We start from the raw sequence: 13,726 nt of genomic DNA, 5'->3' as shown, positions 1-13,726 counted from the left end.
TTGCAATAGCATCAAAAAAAATAAAATAGGTATACATTTCATAGAAGTGCAAAACTTATCTTCTGAAAACTACAAAACAAAGTTGAATTTATTTATTTATTTATTTACTTTTTATTTATTTTTTTGAAAGTCTACAGATGTTTTCTTCAGTATTCAGGCATAAATTAATGACATACTTTGACATAAAATTTGAGCTCGTATCCCCCTATTGCCTCAGTGACAATTCTTCATATACTCCAGATGATCACAGGAGATTAATCTACACGATAGAGGTGATTTGTTAAGTCAGTCTGTGATTTTCTCTTTTTTTTTTTTTTTTTGTCTTTTGTCTTTTTTCCGTGTCCGGCAATGGATCGCAACCCTCAGTGTTGCCCCCGTACCGGACCGGGGACCGGCAACGGGATTGCAACCCTCGGTGTTGCTCCCGCACCTCGCTCAGCCAGCGAGCGGGAACCGGTCTGCATGTGGGATCCGAACCCTCGGGCGGGAGCGCCGCCGCGCTTCCCAAGCGGCGCACTATCCAGTGCGCCACCGGGCCGGCCCCGTGATTTTCTCTTGTTCCATGAGATGCACCAGAGAAAAGCTAGATTAATTAGCAGGTGGAGCAATGGCCTGGAACTTCACTGCTCATCTTAGTTCTTTTTGTACATATTCTACCCAGTTCAAGTTTAGCAATTGAATTTTCCTTTTTTAACATTACACATTTTTTGCTCTTATTCTCACTGTAGTGCAGTATTACTGAATAAATATTTTAATGCAGAATATGTGGTTGTGTACATATTGGAGAGTAAGGAAATCGCTTGTGGTGAAGGAATTAAGATGCATTATCTGTATACAGTAGGCAGTAGGAAAGAGAAAACTTAGTTATGCCATATTATATTCTTTGTAGATAACCTCAGGCACTCTGAACATCTCTGGAGAGCTAAAGTGAAATCATAATAATCACATATATACATTCATTCTTGCCTGTCATGATAAAAAGCAAAAGATAAAATTTTAATTAAATTTGTTATCTGTCTTACTTTGAAATTGTAAATTTCAAAAGAAAATGAGTAATTCATCATCAGAAACTATAGATAATTTAGTCAATACTAATTTGGGCCTGAAATGTATCTTCATAAGGAATTCAATCAGCTCTGTGAATTAATAACTTCTGATGATGTCTGTATTAGAAATGCCCTGAGGATATAATCAAAACTTCAGTTTTAGTTTTGCTCAAGCACATGGTATTTAACTAATTTTGGTAAATGTGTGTGCCTGTGTTCATAAGCATTTTGTATGAAAGAATTTAAAGAAGATCTAAATAAGTGGAAGAACATCTCACATCCATGGATTAGAAGATTCAATATTGTTAAGATGGCAGTCCTCCCCAAATTCACCTATAGATTAATGCAATCCTTATCAAATTCAGTCTGTCCTTTGCTGCAAAATTGACAGCTGTTTCTAAAATTCATATGGAAATTCAACAGATCCATAATAGCCAGAAACTCTTGGGAAAAAAAAAGTTGGAAGATTCATGCTTCCTGATTTCAAAACTTAGTGCAAAGCTATGGTAATCAGATAGTGTGGTCATAGCATGAGAAGAGACATATAGATAGGTGGGATAAAATTGAAAGACCCCAGATAAGCTCTCACATTTACAGTGAATTGATTTTAACAAGGGCGCCAAGACAAGTCAATAGGAAAGAATAGTCTTTTCAGCAAGTGGTACTAAGACAATCAGACATCCACCTGCAAAGGAACCTCTTCACAACATTTTTATATATACGTATATATAGAGAAAATAAATATATGAGTGTGTGTGTATATATATATATATATAAATTAACTCAAAATGAATTAGAGACCAAAATATATATTTAAAAACTAAAAATATAAAACTTTTAGAAGAAAATATGGCAGTAAATCTTCAAAACATTGGGTTAGGTAACGCCTTTTAGCTATCATACCCAAAGCACAAGCAACCAAAGAAAATAGATAAATTGGACTTCATTAAAATTAAAAACTTTGGGGCTTCAAAGTATACTATCAAGAACATAAAAAGGCAACCCACAGAATGGGAGAAAATATTTAGAAATCATACGAGTGTACTTCAAAAAGTTCATGGAAAGATTCATATTATCTTTCAATTTGATTTTTCCATGAACTTTTTGAAGTACCTCATATGTCTGATAAGGGTATTTAGAATATATGAAGAATTCTCACAACTCAATAATAAAAAGACAAAAAATCCAATTTAAAAATGGAGAAAAGATCGGAAAAGAAATTTTTCCAAAGAGGATATACTAATAGCTAATAAGTGCACGAAAAAAATGCTCAGTCGTTAATCATCAGAGAATATGCAAATCAAAACCACAGAGATACAAAAACACAGGGACAGACAGTAAGAAGTGTTAATAAGGACGAGCAGAACCTGGAAGCCTCATATGCTGCTGTTGAAAATAAAAAATGGTGCAGATGCTATTGAAAACAGTCTGGCAGTTCCTCAAAATGTTACACATAAACTTACCTTGACACCCAGCAATTATACTCATAGGTTTATAACGAAGAGGAATAAAGCATATGCCTACTTAACAACCTGTACATGATTATTCATAACAGCCAAAAAGTGGAAACAACCCAAATGTCCATCAACCGATAAACAGAAAAAGAAAATGTCATCTATCCATACAGTGGAAGATTACTCAGTTATAAAAAAGAATGAAGTACTAATTCATGCTACAACATGGGTGAACCTTGAGAACATTATGCTAAGTGAAAGAAGCCAGTCATAAGAGACCACATTTTACATGGTACCATTTATATAAAATGTCCAGAATAGGCAAATCCTCAGAGACAGAAGCTAGATTAGTGGTTGCCTAGAACTGGGGAGTTTGGGGGTAAATGAGAAGTGATTGCTAATGGGTGTAGTGTGTCTTTTGGGATGATGAAAATGTTCTAAAATTGATTGTGGTGATAGTTGTCCAACCTGTGAATATACTAAGTCACTGAGTTATACATTTCAAATGGGTGAATTGTGTGGTATGTGAATTAAATCTTGATAATGCTGTTATGTAAAAAAAAAAAAATACTAAGTGAAAAGTTTGCAGAGCAGTATATATTATATGAACATATTTTTTGTAAAATAATAATATATTTATAAGTCCTTAATAAAACATTACATTCTTAAAAATTAGTGAAATTTCTGAAGCACTCAAAAGAGCAAAGTACTAATAGTGCATTCTTGTTGTGTAGCACTTTCAATGTGTAGCAGGTCTGCTGACAACATTTCTTAACAGTAATTGATATCACCTCAATAGTAAGATAATGACAATAGCATTAATTGCATTCTTTCTATATACCAACACTGTGCCAAATTCCTAACATGCACTTTGTCATCAACACCCTGATAATGGCCTTGTATTTTCTACTACTGTCCCCTTGCTTTCTATTCTCCAACATACCAAAGTTTACAGTTACAAAATTGTATTATTTATCAGAATATCAAAAATGCATAGCTCCTTTTGTTGTTAGCAGTAGATATAAAGGTAAATACTTCAGGTCTTTATTTGAATTGGTCTTTATGTGATCCTATGAAGCGTAAGAGTATATCAGTAAATCCATCTGTATGTTCCAAGCAAGATTTTAAGTGTAAACTAAAGGATTTTGTATTTGTTGTAGTTGATCCCCAATTTGAGGAGATAATGCTTTTTAGATAGTTGTTGGTTTTTTGTTTAATGCGATACTAAATTTGAAAGATAAGTCCTCAGCAAAGGTAATTTTTAGAACCGCTTTTTTTTCATTGCAAATAGAGACTAACTATGGTGGAAATCTTGTACATGAATGCTAACCCTCATCATTTTTGTGTATTTGTTTTTAGTATTATGTGCCAAGAACCTTGCCAAAAAAGACTTCTTCAGTAAGTAAACACCCAGTTTTGCTCTCTTGTAGTATTAATATTATTCATGAATTTCCGAAATTTTAAACTTTTTAAAAAACACTAGGCATATTCTCCTGAAAGTCTTGCCCTTTACTAAAAAAGAAACCATGGTTTGACAAACTTCATTTGGAGCTCTCTCATTCCCCATTCCAGCCACACCCTGCTTTCTCTGCCTCCCCACCCATTAGTGTATTGCTTTCCACTGGCTGTCGTGCTCTCAGCTTAAATACAAATAGGATATTTTTCTATAAAATAGCTGGGTTTGAGTAAAATTGATAATCAAATTTCATAAATTAAATCACACTTTAAAAGCCTTGTAATGAAAGCAAGTATAAAAATAAATAGATAATCTTTTTCTAAAGGAAGGAATCACTTATTAACTTAAGAAATTCACTTACTATAAAGTCGGTGCCTTCAGCATTCAGTTCTTCACACACTTTCTGATCCTCACAAGAATGCTGCTCAGCTCTTAAGTGGTATTATTCACACTTTAAAAATTAAGAAACTTAGGCTCAAAGGCACTATACAAGTGGCTAGAAAACTCCAGAGTGATGGCTCGCCTTCAGCTCTGTCTCCAAAACCTCTTACCTTGACACTTGTCTGATCTAATAAACCTCTCAGATTCATACTCTAGCCTGCAGCGATTTACTGAATTAAGACTTGGTGAACTCTCGCTTCCATAAATAACATAGGCTAAGATCGGTAAACAAGATTTCTGGACATTTCTTGGAAAGTATAAATGCAGTTTATTTCAGGGCCGAGCCATGGCGCACTCGGGAGAGTGCTGCACTGGGAGGGCAGCAGCGCTTCCGCCGCAGGATCAGATCCTATATAGGGATGGCCAGTGCGATGCGCTCACTGGCTGAGCGCGGTGCAACTGGTCACAAAAAGGACAAAAAAAAAATGCAGTTTATTTCAGATACCTTTTCCTCCACTTAATTAGTCCCACTTAGTGCTCATCAGGAATGGAAATTTGAATTTAAGCCTATTTGGAGGCATACAGGGTTGTCTCTCTTAAAAAGCTAAATCGAATAAACTTATTTTGCCATTGAAACTAACCTTACATTAGAGCATAAAATGTACAATGATAATTTTCTTTCCCAAGTTAGATGATCTTGAAGTACCCTTTAGCCTGAAAAGACTGTGTTCTGTATCACGATGATAGATCTATAATCTCATCTAGGTGTGGCTGTCCTTTCTCCTCTAGGACTCCCTGACCCCTTTGCAAAGATTGTTGTGGATGGGTCTGGGCAGTGCCACTCAACCGACACTGTGAAAAACACGCTGGACCCAAAGTGGAACCAACACTATGATCTGTAAGTTCAACATTCTATAAGCCATTTGGGGAGTGGCAGGAAGGTAAATATCTAGCTTTTAAGGGGAGCATTTAATTAAAAAAAAAAAAAGGATTACTAACTTTTTATTGATAACAAAAGCGATTAGCCAAATGAATCTATATTGCCTAATTTTAGAATTCATGTACTTGGAAGTTCTTGCATTTGGCATTTTCATAGCTTTTTATGGTTTGGTTCATAAGTATGCTCCTCAAACTTGTCAATCTCCTGGTCATCTTAGCAGAAAAAAGGCCATAATCCATGTACCCTACATGCTACTGTTTCTCAGGAAAACCCTAAACCTAGTTGAAGTTTTTACTTTAAAAATTCATTATTATGTGTATATATTTCTGTTTATTTTTTAAAATTTTGCTTTTTAGTACAAATATATTTTCTGCAAGAGAAAATATAGTTTTGCATGATTGAATGTATATCAGATAATTTCTTATTCATTCAAAAAATGGATTGTACTTTAAAGATCACTATTTTATATGCACCCATGTTTCCATGTCCCTGCTAAGAAATTTTAATCAAAGTAATACTAAATGACTATTTTTTATTAATACAAATTATACTGTATTTGGGCGGGTCTTTTAGTAATTATATTCTTAGACTCAGTTTCAATTATACTGTGGTTCCATAAGTGGCTTGGAAAGTGTTTATCAATTCTTGTCCTAAAAGTTACTTTCTATGTTTGACTTGCACTGAGAGTAAGTGGGGGTTTAATGTCTTGGTTAGTATCCTTTTGTGTACTTTGAATGGATCTATGGGCTTATGAGTAGTCCCTTGTTGCAAAGTAATATTCCATATTAATCCTAATTGATGGAAATTTATTAATCATGTCATTGTCCTAAAATATCCATTATAAGATCCGTTATAAGATTATTATTGTCGTGTGCTCCTTACATAACTCATTGTAGTCCTTTTTCTCAGCCCATTGAAGTTAGCAGATGTGTATTTATTGAATGCCTGTTATATGTGGAATGTAGAGCCAATATTATTTTAAAAGGCTTCTTAAGTCAATCAGATAAAAATCTGAATGAGATATCATAATTCAGAAATACAGTTAAAAATGATTTTGCATGTTCTTTTTAGATATGTTGGGAAAACTGATTCTATAACCATCAGCGTGTGGAACCACAAGAAAATTCACAAGAAACAGGGAGCTGGCTTCCTGGGCTGTGTGCGGCTGCTCTCCAATGCCATCAGCAGATTAAAAGATACTGGATGTAAGAACCAAGTGCTTTTCTGCTTCTTAATGCAACTGAAGGAAGATTATGAGGCATCTTTTTTTTTTTTTTTTTTCTTTTGAATGCTGAATACAGAATTCCTGCCTTCCTCTCTAGTTAACATTCCTTGGGTTAAGTTTTGAATTGTTTGTTTGCAGACCAGCGTTTGGATCTATGCAAACTAAATCCCTCAGATACTGATGCAGTTCGTGGCCAAATAGTGGGTAAGAACTTTCTCGTCTGTATAAAGAGATGCTTTTACAGAACGTAACATTCAACTCTTCATCACTGAGAAATCCATGTAGGCACTGATGATGGTACATACTTCAAAGGACAAACCACATACATGGGTCATCTCTTCAGTACTAGAAAGTTTTGTCCTGTGTAGTTTTTATTATTTTATCTAATTCCCTTCATCCTGACATTTAAAGTTGAGTTATAACCCAGGTACAGAAAGATTTAGGGTTATAATTTTAAATGTAATTTTAATCATCATATTAATGGACAATTAATTTGTCATTGTATTATCCAAGGGTAGATGATAAGATTGGTGGCCACATATGCAAGAATTGGGAAATCACTTCTTCTGGAAGACCCATGGTTTATAAAAAGCAAAGATGATTTGTGAAGAATTCCATGTAATATGATTTATAGAGTCTAAGGTTTGCATTATTTAGAATGAAAAATGAAAATGTCCTAATTACAAAGTGTTGACTAGAGGCATTCTGTTGGAAATGACTTATCTTTAAGTTGCTCATCCTGTTAACCACCCCATTTTTATTAGTATTTTAGGTTAACTCAAATGTTGACTGTATGCGTGGCAAGGAATCAAAGACAATGGTATTTCAGCAGACACCAGAGTAATTTTATAACCCCAAATCTTTTTAGGTATTGTCTTATGAAGGCTTGACCTGACATAAACAGTGGGTATACATCCTGAAAGCTCTCACAGAATGCTTTCTGTTTGCATTTTCTTCTTTTCCTTGTGCCAGGGGAAGAACAACTGAGAACAACTTTTTAAGTGTCTTTGTTGTTCATAGTGGAGATAGAGAGTAAACATTTAGATTAATCTAGACTTTGCAGATACTGAAAGCGCTCTTTGTGTCCTTACTAAACATAAATAAAAATCTTCTTAAATAAGATAACTTAGACGAACTGAATATTGCATCTTGTTATTTTTATGGAGACCATGAGAAACAGAGCCCCCTTTTCTGCCCCATGTTTACAAGAAATATTGCAAGTGGTATGTGGTGGTTTTCAGCTATTGGAGTAAAGTGCTTCATATTTGAAAGCATAGAGATATATGTGCGTATGTATGTACGTATGCCTCACTTTTTTATGATATTGTACATAAATCATAAATTTGCAATGGCTCACTATGTTACAATTGTATAAAATGCCACTGGATTTTAATGCAAGCTATTCTTTTCTGTCTTAGTCAGTTTACAGACACGAGACAGAATAGGCACTGGAGGGTCTGTGGTAGACTGCAGAGGACTGTTAGAAAATGAAGGGTACGTATAACTGTGGTGATACGTGCTGAGGTCTCTGCTGCCTTAGGCTCTCAGCCTATGTGAAACTGTCCTTCTACCTACGTCACTGTGCTGAATGATTGAGGTTCATGCAAGGACTTTGAGATAAAACTGATCTAGTTTACTTGTCTCTAAAGGAAGCTATAAAGAATGTTGGGGTTGTACCCAAAAGACTCAGGATCCAACTTAAAGAGACTCCCACTGGCCAAAGATGGGGCAGTTTGAGCATCAGTAAGAATTATAACTGCAATGAATCAAAGCACATCAAATCTGTTAAAAATAGATGAATATTTAATGACACTTGGGGGGGGGGGAACCCAAACTAAAACAAACTAACAAACAAAAAACCTCAAAAAATCATTGGTCATTATCACAATCTGACAATGCCCCATGAATTAATGGACCTAAGCAATAATCACTAATAGTTGCTGACAACATCACAAGAGAGAGATGATCTATATTAACATACCTCTTGGAAATACAGGGAATGAGGAATGTGTCACACAGCCCCAAGGGAATGCAGTAAGCAATGTCCAGAATGGGGCACTCTATAGGACAAACAACCCAATGTCTTCAACAAATACCCTGCAAGAAAAATAAATGAATAAAAAGGAAGAAAGGGGAATCTACAAGTTAATATTAAAAGAGACTAAAGAGACTTAAGAGACATAGCTACTAAATGCAGTGTGTGGACTTTGTTTGGATCCTGATTTATGAAATAATTGGAGAAATATGAACATTGACTAGTGTTTGATGATTTTTAAAAAAAATCAATGTAAGGCCGGCCCATGGCTCACTTGGTAGAGTGCGGTGCTGATAACACCAAGGCCATGGGTTCGGATCCTATATAGGGATGGCCGGTTTGCTCACTGGCTGAGCATGGTGCTGACAACACCAAGCCAAGGGTTGAGATCCCCTTACCGGTCATCTTTTAAAAAAAAAAATCAATGTACATTTTCTTAGCTGTGATAATGGGGAAAAATACTTATCTTTTAGATCTAAAAGATATGCTGACATATTTAAGGATGAGATGATAAAATGTTGGGACTGGTTTCAAAATAACCCAGTAGAGGGAAGGAATTGGAAGAGCAGCCACAGGATGGTCATTGTTGTAGCTGGGTGATGGGTACAGGGGGGTCTCTTGTACTAGTCTTTCGATTTGTGTATGTATTTGAAATTTTTCAATATAAGTAGTTTTGAGAGTTTTTGTTTGTTTGTTTCGGGGTTTTTTGGTGGCTGGCAGGTACAGGGATTGAACTTTATATAAGTAGTTTTTAAAATGTACTTGTTTATAGAGAAAATAGCCTGTTAAGGTAAATTGTCTTCAAATTGCTTAGGAAGTGAAGATTTATGTTTAAAAAGTACCTAAAGTCATTGTGGTATTTTATGTGACAAGGAAAATCAAGTATTTGGATTTGACTTTAAATTAAAAAAAAAAATGTCATTTCACGAGCTCCTTATTGTGCAAGGATTATTTTCCAGTCGTTCAGCTGTACCCTAGCATGAAACTGTACGGTGGCCTTGGTGACACTTTAGATATGGCTCCGTTTGGCCACCTGTTCCTCTCAAGTCTGTTTGTCTTTCTATTTAAATGGGATATGATGAATTTTATAAAACTAAGCACCCAGAACACTCTAAATTGTTAAAGGAAAGCAGAATGAGCACGTGTGACAGCATTGCCTGGAGTTTTCAGGTGCTAGTCTCATGGCTCTTCTATGGGGTTCCAATGCCTGCTTGCTCTTCTCCTCTCCAGAACGGTGTATGACGACTCGGGGCCTGGAAGGCCCCTCAGCTGCTTCATGGAGGAACCCGCCCCTTACACAGATAGTACTGGTGCTGCTGCTGGTGGAGGCAACTGCAGGTTTGTGGAATCCCCAAGTCAGGATCAAAGAATTCAGGCGCAGCGACTTCGAAATCCTGAGGTCCGCGGTTCACTACAGACGCCTCAGAACCGACCCCATGGCCACCAGTCGCCGGAGCTGCCTGAAGGCTATGGTGAGAGAGTTCACCCTGCCATTGAAACTGTTATCTGCAGCGTTTCAGAGAGCTTTATTTTTTAAAACTCTTTAGTAACTTATACATGCCTTAACTGCTGACGTTTACATGGCTGTGCCATTTGATGGTTTAGGCGGTGTAAAGACAAGTAATGGGAAAAAGATGGTGATAAGTCTTCCTAATCATGAATTGTCAACAGTTGCTTCAATCTTTCTTTTTAAAAATCATATGAAAACTTTAGGCACATTAATACCAAAGAGAACCAAGATGACGTATAGGCTAGATGAGGGTATTTGTAGCACTCTGTGATTGAGCATGGAAAGAACAGCATGGGGTAAGGGTGAAAAGAAGGGATCATTTGACAACAAATGAGAACAACAGGGAGAAGACCCAGAAGAAGAGGAAATATAATTCACATGTGGCCAGACAGTACCAGAAGCAAGAGCATATGGAGATAACAGAGGTGAACATAAGGTCAGTCCTGAGAAGACACACGTACATCAAGGTGTCCCATCTAGCGCATGGCTCAGTAAGGTGAGCACTCCTCTGTAGGAGTCACAAAAGAAAGTAAGATATGCCCAGACATTCATACAGGGCTGTGACTTGGAGTCAGGCAGAAGCTAACCATGGCCCTTTCAGACCTTTTCTCTGTGATTTTAAAGAACGTAGGAAAAAAAAGCTTATAATCTGTGTGAAGATAACTAGAGGATTGGTTGAAACTCTCCTCAGAATTGAATTTATATAACTGTATCCCCTAATTTCTTGTGCAGAACAAAGAACAACAGTACAGGGGCAAGTTTACTTTTTGCACACACAGACGGGAGTTAGCACGTGGCATGACCCCAGGATACCAAGGTAGGTTTTCTAAAACGCACACCATCCAAGCGTTTTTCCAGCAGTTTACTTGGAAAGCCAGTACACTTCATAATGTGTTGTTCTCATTTTAAACTAAAGATATTGATGAATGAAATGATATGATGTCTGGGATTTGCTTCAAACAAATTGGGGTTGGGGAGCGAATAAGGGCACATTTGAAACAAGGTTGACCACGAGTCAATAATTGTTGAAGCTGGTTATGTAGTAGTTTATCATGGTCTCTCTCTACTTTTTTATATGCTTAAAATTTTCCATAATAAAAAGTTAAAAAGGAAATATAAAGACTCTGTTACCCTTTCTCTCTTCTACTTTACTGTCCCTATTGCCTCAGTCCCTTGGGGACCATTCCTGGGGGAGATGAAGCTTTTCTATACGAATTCCTTCTACAAGGCCATACATCTGAGCCCAGGTCAGAGAGACCCCCACCCCACCCTGTAACGGAGTTAAGTTTCTTTTTTTCTTTGCTTTGCCATTTTTTTCTTTTCTTTTTTTAAGAATAGCATTACTTCCTAATAAAATTTTTAGTAATGCTCATTTTCTTTTTATTCATAATTTGTTTCATCTGAGAATAAGCTTCCTGTCTTTGATTTTCCAAGTCTATGTTGAATTTGCAGTTCGGTATCTACAATTAGAATGGAAATATTACCTGCAAATGAATGAGGTGTCTCTTTAGTACCCACTGTAAGAAATGACAGCCTTTTGTGTTAATTAGAAAAGCATCTTGGTCAGTAATGCTGTGTGCTCCCACCTGACTGAATTGTATTGAAATAATTAATCAAGAGCTTAGAATTAAAAACACTTGCTTAACTAAAAGCCAACTTGAAAATGAGAATGCCTCGTCCTTGTGCAGCTGCTCAGTATCGCAATTTTTTGAATGCATGTTAATATATCTCCCTCAGCCTTGAAAAACTTGGTGCTCTCTGGGAGCTTTCCAATGAAGACACCTTCCTGACCTTGAGCATTTAATTTAACCTGTGAATTCAGATAGTTTTCTGACAGCATTTAGAAACTTATTCCTATTTTGGCCCTCTTTCATATAAGAAATGAGATTCCCTGGATAGACCCTGTTCCTTATCATGGTTGTAAGCTCTGAAAGTTCCATTTTTATCTGTTGGATGTTGCTGCTTTTTGCAGCAAAGAGGCCTGGACTCAGTGGGGGTTTGGCGTAAGTAGCACCATGACTGTCCATCTTAGCAGAACCGGGACACAGACACCTTGATAAGGAACCTCTGTGGCTCCTGTCGCTGAAGCTTTGGTCTTCTTCCTACATACCCAGTTGGACAAACCTCTCTGTATCTTCCATTTTGGTAGAGACCTTAACAGTGTGAATTGTGATGAACTTGGACCACTGCCACCAGGTTGGGAAGTCAGAAGTACAGTTTCTGGGAGAATATATTTTGTAGATCATAATAACCGAACAACCCAGTTTACAGACCCAAGGTTACACCACATCATGAAGTAAGACTTTTTAAAACCTCTTTGTTGACTTCTTCCATTTATACTTTAATGTGTTGTTTGTACTAAGATTTTTCTCAATTTATGTACTGCATTGTTTGTTGGACAATAATAAGCATGAGCAAAATATGACAAATATTTGGTGGACACCTCCATATCTTAATATCTGAAATTAGCCGTGAACAGTTCTGAAGCCATATGTTGTGGCTGCCCTTTTCTTGCAGCCTAAATAAAATGCACGGAGATGATAGTATCAGGGGGCTTCACTGATGAAGCGCTGGCATGCAGCACTGATGGCCCCTCAAGTGAGAAGCAGGGAAGTGAGGCTTTTCCCTCGTGCCTACACAGCCCGCTCAGGAAGGGCCAGGCTTTTTCCTGTGCCCATCATTCCTAAATAACTTAGAACTGGGAATGATCTTGGATACCATAGCCAGTGTTCCAGGTTTTTTGTGTTCTCAGAACAAAATATCCCACAAAGCTCTTCTGACAGCTGACACTAGTGGCAAAACTTGAACAAAGACAAATGCCACTTTGTCACACTGTTCATCCTAGTCCTTTTATTTTACCCAAAGTTTGTTCTTAATGAGTGGGCTTAGAAATCTCTTGGTGATAAATATGAGGAATGGTTACCGCTAGATTTCACTCGTTATTTGCTCTTGTGCATATTATCTCCCTTCACTGTTATCTCCTTTTAAAAATATTTTCCATCCACTCATTTCATTCTGACTGCCAAGGCACATCAAGTAGTGCATCGGCCATTGTCATATGTATGTAACAGGTATGTAATAAATGACTGCAATTTCTGTTTTTATGTGTAGTTATAATGTACGAGATAAGTGGTTGCTTAGAACTGGGGTGTCTCTTTTCTTGTACCCTAGACCTATATTTAGGTTAATGGTGGCCATCAGCAATTTTTACACATCTAGGTACATAGTGATGTCATCAGAGAGAAACATTGCCCCTGAAGTGGTGGGTATTGACCTCTCCTCTCAGGGTGCGGGGTGTGGCTCATGGCAGCCTTACTGTGGCTCCTGGAGTAACTGCGCCACTTCTTTTCCCCTCAAGTCACCAGTGCCAACTAAAGGAACCCAGCCAGCCACTGCCGGTGCCCAGCGAAGCCTCCGTGGAAGACGAGGAGCTTCCTGCCCAGAGATATGAACGAGATTTAGTCCAGAAACTAAAAGTGCTCAGACATGAACTGTCACTTCAGCAACCCCAAGCTGGTCATTGCCGCATCGAAGTATCCAGAGAAGAAATATTTGAGGTATAGTAGTCAGTGCAACCGGCAGTCAGGCGGTGACTATTCAGCCCTGTTCAGAAACAAATAAGGCACATCAGCCAAAGGAATCACCTGCCCTTTGTTTTAAAGGGGGCTGTTTTAAATGA

At 37.2% G+C, this 13,726-nt stretch overlaps 1 protein-coding gene across 1 annotated transcript in view; it reads left to right on the top strand.

The window, feature by feature from the left end:
- Positions 1–3,863: 3,863 nt before the first annotated feature.
- SMURF1 (SMAD specific E3 ubiquitin protein ligase 1) overlaps positions 3,864–13,726 on the top strand; it is a 28,651-nt gene continuing 18,788 nt past the window's right edge. The window contains exons 1-9 of the mRNA XM_008583351.1: positions 3,864–3,898; positions 5,127–5,235; positions 6,349–6,482; positions 6,641–6,706; positions 7,921–7,996; positions 9,768–10,009; positions 10,780–10,864; positions 12,197–12,343; positions 13,406–13,604. Of these exons, the coding sequence (XP_008581573.1) occupies positions 9,814–10,009; positions 10,780–10,864; positions 12,197–12,343; positions 13,406–13,604 (627 nt within the window). The 5' untranslated portion in view covers positions 3,864–3,898; positions 5,127–5,235; positions 6,349–6,482; ... (1 more) ...; positions 7,921–7,996; positions 9,768–9,813. The remainder of the gene's footprint in view (positions 3,899–5,126; positions 5,236–6,348; positions 6,483–6,640; positions 6,707–7,920; positions 7,997–9,767; positions 10,010–10,779; positions 10,865–12,196; positions 12,344–13,405; positions 13,605–13,726) is intronic.

Source organism: Galeopterus variegatus, unplaced genomic scaffold (genome assembly GCF_000696425.1).
Source record: "Galeopterus variegatus unplaced genomic scaffold, G_variegatus-3.0.2 Scaffold2891, whole genome shotgun sequence".
NCBI lineage: Eukaryota > Metazoa > Chordata > Mammalia > Dermoptera > Cynocephalidae > Galeopterus > Galeopterus variegatus.
The sequence above is the reverse complement of the archived record's forward strand: the minus strand, read 5'-3'. Positions and strand labels throughout refer to the sequence as shown.